Source organism: Bubalus bubalis, chromosome 1 (genome assembly GCF_019923935.1).
Source record: "Bubalus bubalis isolate 160015118507 breed Murrah chromosome 1, NDDB_SH_1, whole genome shotgun sequence".
Taxonomy (NCBI): domain Eukaryota; kingdom Metazoa; phylum Chordata; class Mammalia; order Artiodactyla; family Bovidae; genus Bubalus; species Bubalus bubalis.
This window is the reverse complement of record NC_059157.1, coordinates 129368320-129383991: the sequence shown is the minus strand read 5'-3', so window position 1 is coordinate 129383991 and position 15672 is coordinate 129368320. Positions and strand designations below refer to the sequence as shown.

The following is a 15672-nucleotide window of genomic DNA, read 5'->3' as shown; positions in this document are numbered from 1 at the left end:
CTGCTATGTTGTGAGCATGCCTATGGATATGCTACATGGTGTGAACTTTGAAGTGATCCTTCAGCTCCATTTGAATTTTCAGATGACTAGCTCTGGCCAACAGGTGAACTACCACGTGGATAGACATTGAGCCAGAACCACCCACCTAAGCTGCTCCAAGACTTCTGACCCTCAGAGACTGTGTGAGATAGTAAAAGTTTGCTGTTTTAATCTGCTAAGTTTCAGGGAAATTTGTTACATAGCTGTAGATAACTAATACAAGACCTCTTCTTATTTATCACAGCTCCTGCCAGACTGTCTGGCATTTAGGAAGTCCCTAATCAATGTTGGTTGGACGAATGAATGAAATTTACTGATTTATTTAAATCAGTAAATCAGTCAGGTAGTCTGGACTGAGAGTTGAGAAATTTAATTTGTATCTTCAATATGGTTTATCTTCTCAGAAATTCAGTTTCTCTCAAATAGGTTTTCATGTCTAGTAATAATGTGGCAATGGAGACTAGAACAAAATAAATTATTGCTAGGAAGATGATTTAACTTATTGATTGAAGCAACAACCTCCATTAAGGTTGTAAGCAAAATTTTCAATAGCACAAAAACTGAATTATAAGAAATGAATGACATGAGTTAATCTCAAAAATAAGTTTTTATTACCAAAACTTTTAATACATTTCAATATTCTATTAAGACTAAAGTTAGGACTTTGCCAACAGTATTGAGACATAAGAGAGCAAATCAGGAAAGTGACTGTGTCCTCCAGGGTGACTTGAATTATTCCTTTACTAATGAATGCTAGGGGTGTGTGGTCTTTTCTGTTAGTATTCTGACTTAGTTCCTTTCTTTGGTAGTAAGAACAAAAGCGAAAGAAAGTGAAGTCGCTCAGTTGTGTCTGACTCTTTGAGACCCCATGGACTGCAGCCTTCCAGGCTCCTCCATCCATGGGGTTTTCCAGGCAAGAGTACTGGAGTGGGTCGCCATTTCCTTCTCCAAGTAAAAACAAAGAGGAATAAAATTCTTGGCTGCTCTACAGAATAAAATGAACTAGAGTAGAAAATGTGGCCATAAAACTGCAGAAGAAGCAAGTTACCACAAGAGGGGGATCTATGTTCAAAAAAGAAAAGTTGGTTAGCTGTTAAGATTTGTCATTCAAAGAAAAATACCTTGAAAAGCTTACTCCATTTCTTCATCTTTAGACTCACAGCTTAACAATCCCATAAAAATGAAAAACAAATGTTTTACAGAGCCTTTAAATTTTCTTTGAGGGAGTAGAGAACTTCATTGAAGATAGGCTCATTTCATTTTCTATTAAGTCCTCTTTTCATGTATTCTAATTGCTTGTCATTCTGGATAAAATCATTTCCTCTACAAAAGGGAGCACATACCCGTGTGAGTCTTCAGGCAGCACTTAGTGTCATCATTTTTGTAGGCAATTTGGTGTAGTGAAAAGACTGAGACCTTGGTGCCAGACCAGCAGGAAGTCACGTTCAAGCTCTCCTACTTGTCAGTCCTGGGTGTTCTTTGGAAGGAATGAAGCTAAAGCTGAAACTCCAGTACTTTGGCCACCTCATGAGAAGAGTTGACTCACTGGAAAAGACTCTGATGCTGGGAGGAATTAGGGGCAGGAGGAGAAGGGGACGACAGAGGATGAGATGGCTGGATGGCATCACTGACTCGATGGATATAAGTTTGAGTGAACTCCGGGAGTTGGTGATGGACAGGGAGGCCTGGTGTGCTGCGATTCATGGGGTCGCAAAGAGTCAGACACAACTGAGCGACTGAACTGACTGACTGACTTGTTAGCTAGTTGACACTTATGAGGCTCTGCCACCTGTTAGCTGGGAAATTCCTCAAGTCTGAGTTTACTCATATTTAAGTTGTGAAATTAAATTAGATGTATATAAACTGCTTAGCCTAGTGTCTGGCATATATGTGTTCAATAGCAAAGGGCCATTATTAATGTTTCTTGCTTCTTATTTAATTCTGTTGTCTGTAGCCACCTAAGTCTTAGTCTTTAGTGATTCTGGAGCAGGAGTCAAGACAAAAATATAAGCTGATCTATTCCTCTTGGTGTCACATCAAATGTCTAGACCACCTATGATATGTTGCTCTTTTTGAGGATTTTTAGGAAACATTTAAAGTGGAAAAGGAAATAAGTCAATTGCCAGACACATGTATATCATACAAAACATAGTAAAAAGTACTGAAAATATATTTTTTACACAAAGCAGAAGCAGCTTTGAAAGTGGAAAAGATCAAGGATAAAATAAATTTCCCATGTGAACACAGGTAACATTAATTACAATTGATTCTTTGGTTTATAATATGGAGCATTTACCACCTTACATACATTATTAATTTAATGTATCTCAAGTGTGCAGTTTCTCTCAAGTAGCTTTTCTTACCTAGTAATAATGTGACAATAGAGAATAGAACAAAATAATTTCTAGGAAGATGATTTAACTTATTGATTCAATCAACAATTGGCTTTGGTTAAAATATTTTCAATGAAACTAGAAATATTCTTAAATAACTCACCAGATCTTTCATAAGGCAAACAAAAATATTTTTAAATTGGTATGCTGCTTGAACTTACATCAGAAATTATTTTTGTGTGTGTGCGTGAAAGATGATGGTTTACATGGTTGGGAGGATCCACACTCCAAGGGAAGTCCACAACATCCTGGAAACAATGAACGGGTTCTCTAAACTCCATGCTTTTCTTGATTCCTGGGCACCAATTAGATTCTCTGGTATCCAGAATATTCACGCCTTAAACGGATCGCATAGACAATCAAACCCACAGCAAGGAGACCAACCACGATGGCCGCAATCACAGGAAGCACAATCGTATAGTCAGATGAACATTCATCCACTAAGGGGAAAAACAAACACAATACAGACAGTAAGGTTTAGTGAGGATAGACCAGAAAGCAAGCTAGAGAGTGAGGAGAATATGAGCTTTAGAGTCAGACCTATGTTTCACTTTTACTTCCTGGGCAGGTTATTTAAACTTGCAATTTACTCATTTATAAAGGAAGCAAATAATATATAAAGTTGTTGAGAGATGAAATAAGATAACCTTCTATCTCGGCAATTAATAAATATTTAATAATTCTTAGTCCTGTTTTCTTCCAGATATTGTCCTCTGCAAAGTGGGTGTGTTTACTTAAAATAGACTGTGTCACCATAAACATGATCTGTGGAAAACATGTGATGTTTCTCCACTTTATTAAACATGTTTGTCACACTTACAGTTCTCTTTCATTGCTTTTAGTGAGCAAAAGTGGAGAAGGCAATGGCACCCCACTCCAGTACTCTTGCCTGGAAAATCCCATGGACGGAGGAGCCCGGTAGGCTGCAGTCCATGGGGTCGCTAAGAGTCGGATACGACTGAGAGACTTCATTTTCACTTTTCACTTTCATGCAGGAGAAGGAAATGGCAACCCACTCCAGTACTCTTGCCTGGAGAATCCCAGGGACGGGGGAGCCTGGTGGGCTGCCGTCTATGGGGTCGCACAGAGTTGGACACGACTGAAGTGACTTAGCAGTAGCAGTGAGCAAAAACATTGGAAAATAGACCTACTTATGAGAGCTTAAAAGTGAAAGTTTACAAATTTGTCAAAACTCTTTTTTTTTTTTTTTATTACATTAAGTGAAGTTGCTCAGTCGCGTCTGACTCTTTGCAACCTTATGGACTGTAGCCTACCAGGCTCCTCTGTTCATGGGATTTTCCAGGCAATAGTACTGGAGTGGATTACCATTTTCTTCTCCAGGGGATCTTCCCGACCCAGGGATCGAACCCAGGTCTCCCTCATTGTAGACAGGCGCTTTACTGTCTGAGCCACTATTCAGTTCATTTAAAATGTTATCAGTCTTGACTGGAGAAAGATGGAAGGTCCTGGGGGAAAAGGGGAACTCGATTGAATACAAAAAAGTGAAAAGCTCTATCTATATCTTATTCAAGGATAGATGAGAGGATATACCTTTGAGGACTTCCATGAGCCAATACTAAAATTGTGTTCTGCACCAATAATCACCATTAACCCAGTTCTCACTTGAGGTCCAAGAAAAAAGAATCAGGAGGGACAGGGAAGAGGGAATGGTAATTAGAGACTCCGGGGGGAAAAAAACAAAATCCATACAAGATGGGAACTGTGCTTGTAGTATGCTATTTGATTTGACAGTGAAAAATATTTACACTATAATGATGCATACCTTATTGATTTAACAAAAAACAGTGATATAATCATAAAAAGGATGGCTTAAAAGTATGAAATCCTTATCTTCCATAGCAAGAGGTTTAAAGCTGATAAATTAAGAAATAAGATAAGCCTTTAATTATTTTTTTAGAGAATTATGGTGATAGTTACCATAAGAAACTGTTAAAGCTAGTTAAAGCACTTTCTCTCTTAGAGGAGGGACAAGAAAATGTTGTTTTCCATGAATTCTTTTGGGTATATGATAATTTTGTTAGTTACATACTTGTTAAAATTATATATAATTTTGTTATATATAATATTGTACACATAAATATCTATAGATTTTTTATGTAAGAAATAACATAATGTAAGAAGTTAAAATAATTTGAAAAAAAATACAAAATTGTCAGATGCTGAGCTTCAAGTCAGCTTTTTCACTCTCCTCTTTCACCCTCATCAAGAGGCTCTTCAGTTCCTCTTCACTTTCTGTCATTAGAGTGGTATCATCTCATATCTACTTTCCATATAGTTTTATACTAGTTAATAGGACATTGTTTAAATATCTTCGAAATACGGAAAAGTTAACAAAGAAAACAGTTTCTAATCACCTTGTTTCTTCCACTTGAATTAATCGCTATAAATCTTTGAGGCATTTGTTTCCTCTGCACAAATGTGTGTATGCATGTGTGTGCTCATGTGTATGCTTAAAGAAAAAGTACTGTATTTTTAAAAAATGATATATGCTTATTAAAAATAATTAAAATGATTTAGAAAGCAGAGAAAAAGGACAATTTCCCGAAAACCAACTACCCAGAAGTTATCATTGCTAAAACATGGACAACACTATTGCAGGCATCTTTCTTTACAACTATAAAAATAGATGGGTAGAAAAATAAATAAAATAAATTAAAAATAAATAAAAATAAAATGGGATCATGTAAAATCTATTTTAAGCAAAATTGTTCATTGTAATGTTACTTGCATTTCAGAGAAGAAAAAAATTAAAACTAGAGGAATTACTGTGCTTGATATAAATTTATCTTTGTCATGGGAAATATTGTTACATAAAAGATGTCTTTAAGGTTCAAAAAAGATATAAAAATACACAAATAAAATAAGTAAAATATTATGAAATGCAGTAAGAGGTTTTAAAATAGAGATGTGTTTTCTAAGTTCTGTGTTTACAATTTAGATATTATCTATTGATTCTGTCTTGAAAGATTAACACTAACAGATTCCCTTCTATCTCTGTTCTTCCCAACTCAAATTCTGAAAAGCCAGCTATAAACATTTTTAAAAACATAGTTCATATTTACAATATTTCAATTCTATTTGATGACTATGATTTCTTTGGTTCCTAGAAATTTGTTTCAAATATAGAACACATTCACGTTTTAAAGTCAAAACAATACAAAATGCTGTACCTTGAGAAGTATCACTTTCACCCTTCTGCCATCTTCCTGGTTTCCCCCCCCCCAGTCAATATTAGATAACTACTTAGTTTCTTATGTATTTCCAATGTTTCAAATAGAAGCAAAAGTGAATATATACTTTATTTCCCACTTTTCTCACTATTATGCATCATATATTTTTTATTTAATGATATATTTTGGATAACTTTCCTTATACATACATACACGTGTATGTCATCTTTCTTTTTTTTTAATAACTGTATAGTATTCTGTTGTGGGATGTATCTGTCCCCGATTGATGGCCCTTTGGTTGTTTTTAATCTTTTGATATTATAAATAATGCTGTGATGAAAACCATGTACATATATCATTTCATATATGAGAAGGAATGATAAAATCTCAGATCCATAACTGTTTAATGCTTTTTAAACTTAACTCTTCAAATTGATAAAACACATTAAAAAACAAAACAAAACTGTGCTTTCTCTATTCCTGAGAGATGTTTGCTGATATCCTTGTTTGTAATGTGGCTTCTCTCTGACCAAATTTCATTGTCAAGTTATATCTTTAAGAAGAGCTCATTGGTGCTGTTTCCCTTGAATTACTTTATGTTTGAGGAAATCTGCCTATTAACTTTTTACTTAAATAATATCTTGGGGCCACACTTTCCCTTAGGATCTTGTACACATTGGTCTATTGTCTGCTGGCTTTAAATGTTATTGTAAAGAAATCTAAGGCCAGTTTCAAATTTCCCCCTTTATAGGTTATTTGCTTTTTTCAGGAGAAGGGGGAGTTTGTATGTCTAAAGAATTCTTTAGCTTTAAAGTTCTATGGCTTACTTTGGATATAACATTAATCTTTCTCTATCAGGCTTCCCCCCTCCCCACCCCGGGATACATTATGCACTTTCAATCTCCAACTTCAATTATTTCTTTTAAGAAAACATATTACATCTTAAAAGATATCATCTTTTTATTTTTGAACTCTGTACCTCAGAGACAGCAGTTATCCTTACTTTAGATGATCTAAATACCTAGCAGCTTTCCTATAATGTAAGCTTAATTTTTATCTGCATTAACTGATTATCTCTGTCTTTTTCTCTATGAAGATAATTCAGTTTTCAGCTCTACCTATTCTGCCTTTTACCTGTTTCCTTTTAGTATGTAACTGTGTTACTTTGATGCTCAATTTGTTTTCTTAGGCGTGCAATGTCCTATTCACCTCACTCTTTCATTATAACTTCTCTTTTACATGCCCTGGCACTTCCCAGGTGTCGCTAGTGGTAAAGAATCCACCAGCCAATGCAGGAGACACAAGAGGCACCAAAATTCAGGCACACCTTGATACACATTTGTTAATCAATGTTTGTTTCGTATGTAATTCATACGTAATTCTTTATTCACATTATCATTGTGAAGACTTGGAAACAATAAAAATTCCCAGTAATAACAGAATAGTTATGTAAGTTATCATATAACGTTGATCGCATATTCAGGATAACAGCCACAGTAATGACACGTTGCACCTTTAGCAGCACAGGGAAATGCTTATGGAACCAGGTAAAAGGGATACCAAACCATGTCCTCTGCGTGCTTCCAGTTTGTAAAACAGTGTTCTTGAGAAGGAAATACAGTTGACCCTTGAAGGATACCAGTTTGAACTGCACAGGTCTACTTATAGGCAGATTATTTTCAATATTAAATACTACAGTACTGCTCTACTGGGGATTGTTGGAGGATGCAAGTACAGAGGAAACCACCTAAACGGTGGGCCAACTCTGTTTTACACACAGATTTTCAATTGTGCGAAGTTGGGCATCCCTAACCCCTGGCATCCTTCAAGGGTCAAGCGTACATCAAAATTAACAATGGATAGGTTATCTCCAGGTGCATGTTAGTGAAGGTTTCTACTATTTCTAGGTAGGTTGCAGAGAGAGGGGGTAAATTCAGTTCTCCATCAGCTGAAGGGAGGAACCAAGTTGGAACCAGCTGGATGAGCAGGAAGCAGGAGAGCCTAAGGCAAGGGACCAGTGCAGCTAGGGAGGATCAGGGGCCCCTGGGAGGCTTCCAGAGCCCATCACAGTCACAGCAGCCGCCTGCGCTCAGAAGAGGACAAGCAGCCTCTGCAGTAACCTGTCAGCTCTAAGAGACAATGGAGGCAGCAAGAAGTGGAGGCGGGGCAGCCCCAGAGGATGGAGGGGGAGGCCATTTCTAGATGCCCTGTTTACCAGTCTCAATCCCAGTACCTTCCCCTGGAAGACCCTCCTGGGACATCACTGCAACAGTGGGCAGAACTGTCAGGCCATCAGGCAGCCAGGCATTTATTTACTAATTATTCAAATAAAACTTGTGTTCTGTGTTACTAGAATGTTAATTCAAAGCAGTTTTAAAGATCATAGATCACAGGAGTCTAAGCAGCAGCCATCACTCTGAATAATTCATTGAAAGTGGTAGAAAGGGAAATTAAACTCAAGTGAATTGCTTTACCTCTCTCTTTTTTATTTTAATTCGACTTTGTCTTCCATCTGCTGTAGGAGAAATTTCTATGCTAGAACCTTCCTCTAGTCATTCTACAGGGCGGTTAGCGGCATGTTGAATAAACAACCCGTGCTCTGCGGTACAGAACCTAACAAGCACACTTGAGGCTGAACTGGAAACGGAGTCTGGCACAGGTAAGGGCTGCCGCCTGCTGGAAGGAGGAGATTGAGACGGGCGGCATCTCTCCAAGGCCAAGCCCTTGCTGTTCAGCCCAAGTCACTTTGGGGAACACTGGGTCCTCATGTCCCAGGTTTGCATCAATACCTCCTATTATTGTAAGGAGGAGACAGGAACTCCTGACCTTCTCTTGGAGAGCTCTTGAAGCTGCGGTGTACCCTCCCTACCCCCATCATTTCTGAGAAAAGTGGAGAGAGCTAAAACACCTCAAAGGAAAGCTGTACACGTCCCAGATAAGTGGTGCTTATAGAGTGGTTGCCAACTTTCATAAACTTTCTGTTAAAACTAATGAATGACACCTCTGGAAAACGTAGAAACACGGCAACAGTTTCTGTTAGTAAAAACAGTTAAAAATATCCAGAAGTCCATTATTCTCCCCTTTCACTGAAATAGCAACCCCAGTTCTGCTATTTAAATAGTCAACGTAATAGAAAACTACGAATAACATTCCAAGCCACATTTTGATAGAACTTTCCCTCTAGACGCCAATCACTCCCAATCAGGAATTTTCTGGTTTGCAATTTTTTTTTTTTTCAGTAAATGTATGCTAAAAAAGGAAAGTGGGTAATAATATTTTTAGGGGAAATACTGATTGGAACTGCCATCCTGGCACCATAACAAGCATTTGCTTGAGTTACTTTACAACAGGAGGACATGGTAAGGACATGGAGGAACTAGCAATCTACCACCAACTGGAAGAACTCAGGAAATGTCAAAGGAGACACCACATGTCCTACCAACCTCCCAGAATCCTTCTCACTGGAATCCATTTCGGCTGAGTAACACGTGCACCACCAGGAAGGACCCTGAGTCAGAATGATTAGCCAGAGAAAACCCAGAAACTAATCCTATCACCATAAAACCCAGGACTACGAGCCACATGGCAGACTAGTTCGCCTAGGTTCCTTTACCCTCCTGCCCTCCACGGAGTGCCTCTTCCCAACAAAGTCTCTTACTTTGTCAGCACATGTGTCTCCTTGAACAATTCACTTCTGAGTGTTAGACAACAGCCCATTCTTGGGCCCTGGAAGGGGTCCCCCTTCCTGCAACAATGGGTAGATCTCCCTCTTCTTGCCATTTCTGGTTGTTTAGATGCTTTGCCTACTTCCACCCCCTACAATGGCCCAAGTTAACAAGCAAATCTACAAGGAGAGACTAAAATCAAAGAAAAATAGAGACAAAGCAGAAAGAAGATGTTATGCGGGTAGACAACAAATGAAGGTAAGGGAATTGGAGAACTAACATTTATTAAGGCTCTTGTTTGCCAAGATCCTTGGTATATCCTTTACATTGAAAAAATGAAATGTTGGGATTTTTTTATTGTTTTTTTTTCTTTTTATTAATAATACATTTTAACAGTGTAGAATATGTCCTTTTAAAAATGATGGTCTATTAAGACCATTGGTAATTTAAGTAAATCAAGAGGTGGGCAAAATTCAGGAGTTTAAAATCACTTTAGAATTTACTTTGAACTGGATTGGTTTTTTAAAAGTAAAGCAAAACAAAAGCCTAGAACTTGAGACTCTTTGAAGCCTATAAGAAAAATCAGCGCAGTTTGAAAATGCCTTTCCCACAGTTTTTCCTTTGGTGTTTTGCTTTCTCCTTCTCACAGAACCCTGATCACATCCATGCCTCTTGTCCCTAATTCTCCCAGCCAGGTCTGTATTATCAGGTGTGGATGGAACTCACGCCCATATGGCCCGGGAAGAAGTGGGGTGCGGGCTACCCGTAGCTAGCTTTGACAGCCTTGGTTGGAAAGCTGGTGTCCCAGTCGGATTGGGAGGGTGGGGCTGGCAACTAGAAAATGTGATCCCAACACTTCAGGCTAAAATGCAGCCAGCATTTCCAAGGCCTTAACCTTGCACATTTTGAAGAAGGTGGGGCTTTACATGCGTTCATATCCTCTACTGGGCCTCTTTCTGGTCACCAGGCATGCTGTTAGCAAAACGGCAAGCAGTACTGCGATACTCAGGCCCACGGCCACAGGGATTTCTCTCCTGTTTCTGTCACTGATGCATTCATCCGCTGCAATTGAAGTCAGAGTAACAGATGTTACAGGCTGGCCACAACGCTGGAAAGTGATATTGCCCCCACCTGCCTCGGCTTCACAGAGAAGAAAGAGAGATGGAGGTACTGGGCTTGTCCCTGCTGCCTCAGAGGCACAGATGGGTGAAGATGAAAAGGGGAGGGGCCACTGCAGCCCTGGAACTTGCAGTGCCTCTGGCCACTTAAGGGGCATATTATACCACAGGTCCCCCGGCCCCACACCCAAGCAATTCTGATTCTGTGGGTCAGACTGGGGCCCAGGTGATTCTGACTTGACTAGGAGGCAGATTCAACTCTGAGAAATACTGGTTAAGGCTAGAGGTCAGGATCAAAATTGTGTCTTGACTCTAGACCCAGGGTAAGCCAAGGAGCCTTGTTTCCCAACGTCAAAATCTGCACCAAATCATGTGGCCAAAGTATTCTATTTAAACTCTGTGCCTCTTGAAAGGGGCTGCCAGACAGCCCAGGCTCCTGATACCAGAGAGAGCTTTTGCAGCCTCCCAGAGTTTAGAGAGAAGAGCTTGAGAAGTGGGGGCAGGAGCCTACTGTTTGAGATGACCATTCTCTTTGACAAGGCTGAGCATTTACACTTGCGGGATTCCTCTCCAGTTCTCCGAGCCCCTGGTGAAGCGCCAGCCATCGGTCAGGGCTTCTCTGACCTCCTCCCCACAAGGCTACTCGCGTCACACTGTCCTCTGACTCCCACAGCTCTTTGTACTTATGCCTTTTATAACACCATACTGTGTGGTAACTTTTATTTTTTAAATGATTCCTTTCTCCATCTTCTCTTACACTTTGGTAGAAAATATTATTTACAGGATGACATACGACTTCATACTTGAGCATCTTTGGTGAAATCTGAGCACAAGGACTGGGAATAAGGAGCTGAGCTGAAGCAGGGATGGTAGAATGAACAAGAGAAATATTCTGGCGGTAGAACGGACAGGGTTTTGTGACAATTTATATGAGAGGGCAAGGGAGGGAGAGGAAAAAATGATAAGATAGCTTTCTACATCTCCTCGTGAGCACTGCTAATAGCAGGCCAGGTGTGCTGCTGAAAGGTTTTCATTTCTCACCTCTGCCACTAAGCGATTTCCCAGACCTGCTCAACTTCCTTCTATACACAGGTTCTGAGGGGGAGGGAGAGCAAATGTGTGTACTGTTTCTAAGACCACACGGTTAAATACAGAGGTGTTTCACAACTTTGTAACGAATTTTTAAAAGAATTTTTCAAACTGGGTATTTTGAGGCAAGATGACAACATAGGGGCAATACCTACTAGCAAATTTTAATATTTAATCTTAGATTTTAATCTGCACTGTGCTAAAGGTCCAGAATGAAGATAGACATTGTAGGACTCAGATGAAACCTACAGAAATCAGGGGATCCACAGCAAAGAACACTTTACTACTGCCTTTGCTAAATGCTTTTGCCAAGTGTTAATATATCAGGAGTTTTCTGCCCTCACATCTTCAACTTTACAGAGAAATCAGACTCACTTTATAGAAATTTAATTTATAGCTAATTATCTAGCCAAATCAATTTTTGATAGTTGAGAGGTGCTCATATGTCATTGACATATTATGAAAGAGATGTTTTAGAAGCTAAAGGTCAATTCCTGCCCATATATAGAAATCCTTGTAACACTGTTTCCTCAGTGGGGAGAAAAGGGCTTTTCTGGAAAGTCACCCTGGGTTGTCCCTGGTCTTCTTGCTACAACCTGCTTCCCTCTGTTGTGGTAAAAACCCAAAGCAGAAGTTGCATGAAAACTAAGACTAACTTTGAGGAAGCACTGGTTCGGTGGTCCAGCTGAGTGTATTTCTTTCTAGAATCATCACATCTTTTTCTTTTCCCTCTGTAAGTGGGAAAGAATCTATTCCGAAATCTTGAATTTTAGCCATCACTCATATTCAGGATGTTTAAACTGTTCTCCAAAGACACTTGAGTTTATCAGTACCCAGCAGCTTGCTCGGGGAGGTTACCGATGGCATTTTCTGACTTTTTGATTGATTATGTGCATGTGTGTATAAATGAGTCAGAATGTGTATTTTGGTCAGACAAGGAGAATGTAACCTACAACAGGAGGCAGTGGACATGAGTGCATTAAGACATGTAGGAATTCCTTTCCTCCCCACCAGCAAAACAGTATTACAAGGATTTCTACCTATGGGCAAGAATTGAATTTTAGTTTCTAAAACATCTCTCTCATAATAACTCAATGACATTAGGAGTACCTCTCAACTATCAAAAATAGATTTAGCTAGATTTTGAGGTTGGTATTGACTCACACAATGGTGGGAGGGCTGGCCAGAGAAACTTGACCCTGAGAGCTTGGTGGTGGAATCATATTGTTCTAGGATGTTCATGTGATTCTTGTTCCTTTGAAAGCTTCAAACAAAAATAACTTAAAACTACCCCTGGTACACTTTCTCAGAAGTGTATGTTTGTGACATAACTCACCATTTCCAAAGTGGTCATCTTCAAAATCAAAGGCTTGAAGCTGGACATTCATTGTTTTCAGCTGAAGGTAGGTTGAGAGCTGGATGCTCTGTTCACTCACACACTTGAAGGAATGCCCAACCACAGTCTCAAACATCATCATCGCACTTTTAATTCCTTGGTAAACTTTCGCTGAAAACACAAAGGTGAAATAGAGACATGTAAGCATCCTGGCAAATAGCTGTTGAGCCCCAGTTGTTGCTTGGTGGCCCATGAAGCGTTAAATGGCCTTTCTTAAATGTGGCTTTCTGGAGTTCTGCCACCTTCGCCTCATGAAACCTCACCCAGGTGCTCTCTGGCGACTTTTTCCTGCTGTTTGCAGTATTTGAGAGTCATCTCACTTACACTGAAATGTGATAATGCTGAAATCAAAACTTTTGGGAATCTTTTCTTCAGTTATTTTAAATCATTTGGGGGCAGAGCTAATGCGGACAATTGTCAATGCTTGGGCACACACACACAAAGTGCCCACAAAAACTTCAGAAATCAAAGAAGCAAGATTGTTCTCTGAGTCAAAATCACATGAACTCTTTACTAATAATTAATCAGAGCGGAGACATGCAAAGTTACCGAGTTGAGTATTTGCATATCATCACACTGAATGCATTAATAGAGCAAAAGGAAGGATAGGCCCATCATTGGGAGGGGTTGTTGCATCATTCAGGGAAGCATGAAAAGGAAGAGGCTCATCTCCAACCATCTGAGTGCTGATGGAGAGAGGGACCTACTCAAAGACTGGCACTGTGTCATGCGGGTCACACCCTTTTCAAGGAGGTGAATGCTTAAGGCACATGGGGTTAAACATTTAAATCACATAATAACTCCACATGTTCTAATTACACTTCCACCAGGTACCTTTCTGAATATACTTGGTTTCCCAAATGGGAGAAAATTCATTGACCAAGAGGACCTAACTCTGGTCCCCTTGCAGTTACAGTAAGAAACAGTAGCATGATAAATGAACAGATTAGCATTCTGATTTTATACATCAGTTTACAACCTTGGTTTAACACCAGGTTCCTTGAAGAGACAGCTGCTACCTAAGGGTGTGCTAAGGGCTTCTGGGGCCAAGGACCAGACTGTGACCCTCAGTGGATTCACCCACAGGCTGCTAGTGAGGCAGCCTGCAAGTTCCCTCCCCTCCTACCACTGCAGCTGCATTCACCTGTGTCTGAGATCATATCACCCACTGAGGGTCAGCTCACTGGGTCTGGCACTGTGCAAGTACTTGATGTGCATTTTCCTGTTTAATTCCCATGCTAACTTTCCCATACTAACTTGCCTATTGACATGTCATACATGACATGACATGACATGTCATGAGGTATGTCATGACAGGTGACATACCTCATCTGTCACCATTTACAGATGAGGAAATAGAGTTGAAAACATTTGCCCCAAACCACACAGCTAATAAATGGTATTTGGACTCAAGCTCTCCAATTCTAGAGCTTGTCATCTTAACACACTGTGCTACTGTATCTCCTGCCTGTGTCTCAAATGCAGCATCATAGAGCAGTGAGATGAAAAATGAACTAACCAGAAACAGCATCATCGCTGGTGGAACAGACCTCTCCAACTACTTACCTGGATTTGAGACAGTCAAATAGGCTTCCACCTCACTGATATAATATGACTTTTCACCCTGTAAAACAGTAGTGTGTAAATCTTTGGGTAATCTCTGTTTTTATGTTTATGATCCTAGTTTACAGACTGTTTAGGCAGGATTCTAGCTATTAAATCATTGATATGGGGGTTTGGGGGTATGTTGTAATGGAACCATAATTGTGCTTGAAAACTTCCAAAAAAGTAAATACATCACACAGTAAATAAATAATAAGTAATGGCTTGCCCCTGGCTGAAAATTCCTCTACATAATGCTTGTTGCTAGAACCTGAAATACAAATTCCCCTGGTAAAATCTGAGTCCCTTCAGCTAGGCCATGTTTTTTGCATATAAAATGCAAATATATCTGGAAGGTGAGTGGGTTGTGGGGTGGGCGGCAAACTTTAAGCTGTTATTAGTAATTAGTATCTTAGGGTAGGGATTTAAACCGAGACCACTCATCCTTAAGGCTACTGTGGGTGGATTTGATGGGCTTCCCTGGTGGCTCAGAGGGTAAAGCGTCTGCCTGCAATGCGGGAGACCTGGGTTCGATCCCTGGGTCGGGAAGATCCCCTGGAGAAGGAAATGGCAACCCACTCCAGTATTCCTGTCTGGAGAATTCCATGGACGGAAGAGCCTGGTGGGCTACAGTCCACGGGGTTGCAAAGAGTCAGACACGACTGAATGACTTTACTTATAAACCCCCTGGGAAAAATAGTGTATGCAAAATAGTGTATGTGTGTGGATTTTTCTGGATAGGTTATCAATTACTTTAAACAGATTAATGGGTTCATATCCCCAAGTGGTTAGATGGAACCATGAAGGATTCTGGAAAGAAATGGTTAACCCTGAGATTACTGACTGCTCCCTAGAAGAGGACCTCAGGCTGTTGTTCAGAATTAGAAAGCATTTTATCCAGAGATTGTCTTTTTGGAAAAACAAAACAAACCAAAAAACTCCCTACAGAATAGCCCTATAACTTCCTGAGAGACTCAGAGTATGAAATGTTAAAAGGAATTGAACTGAGATATGAAAGGGTACATTGGAAAAGGAGTTTTTATTTTTTAAAGTAGGTGATTTATGGTGTTACCACTTTTAAGCATTTGTTAGAAAACCATCTGCAAGTATGAGTTGCCAAAAATGGTAAAGCAACCAAAATGAGAATCTGACGCAGAATTACTTTTAGTAGTCATCAAA

General features: G+C 39.6%; 1 protein-coding gene across 3 annotated transcripts in view; it reads right to left on the bottom strand.

Moving 5' to 3' along the window:
• Window positions 1-1970: 1970 nt before the first annotated feature.
• LAMP3 (lysosomal associated membrane protein 3) overlaps window positions 1971-15672 on the bottom strand; it is a 30930-nt gene continuing 17228 nt past the window's right edge. Inside the window, exons 4-7 of one of the 3 annotated variants that reach the window (XM_025287699.3) lie at window positions 14458-14515; window positions 12832-13002; window positions 10184-10350; window positions 2738-2872 (exon numbers count right to left, since the gene is read on the bottom strand). In XM_025287699.3, coding sequence (XP_025143484.2) covers window positions 10211-10350; window positions 12832-13002; window positions 14458-14515 — 369 coding nt within the window. In that variant the 3' untranslated portion in view covers window positions 2738-2872; window positions 10184-10210. Of the gene's footprint in view, window positions 2873-6973; window positions 10351-12831; window positions 13003-14457; window positions 14516-15672 lie in introns of those variants that run through there. The other 2 variants (XM_025287700.3, XM_025287697.3) reach the window with 2 other exon arrangements.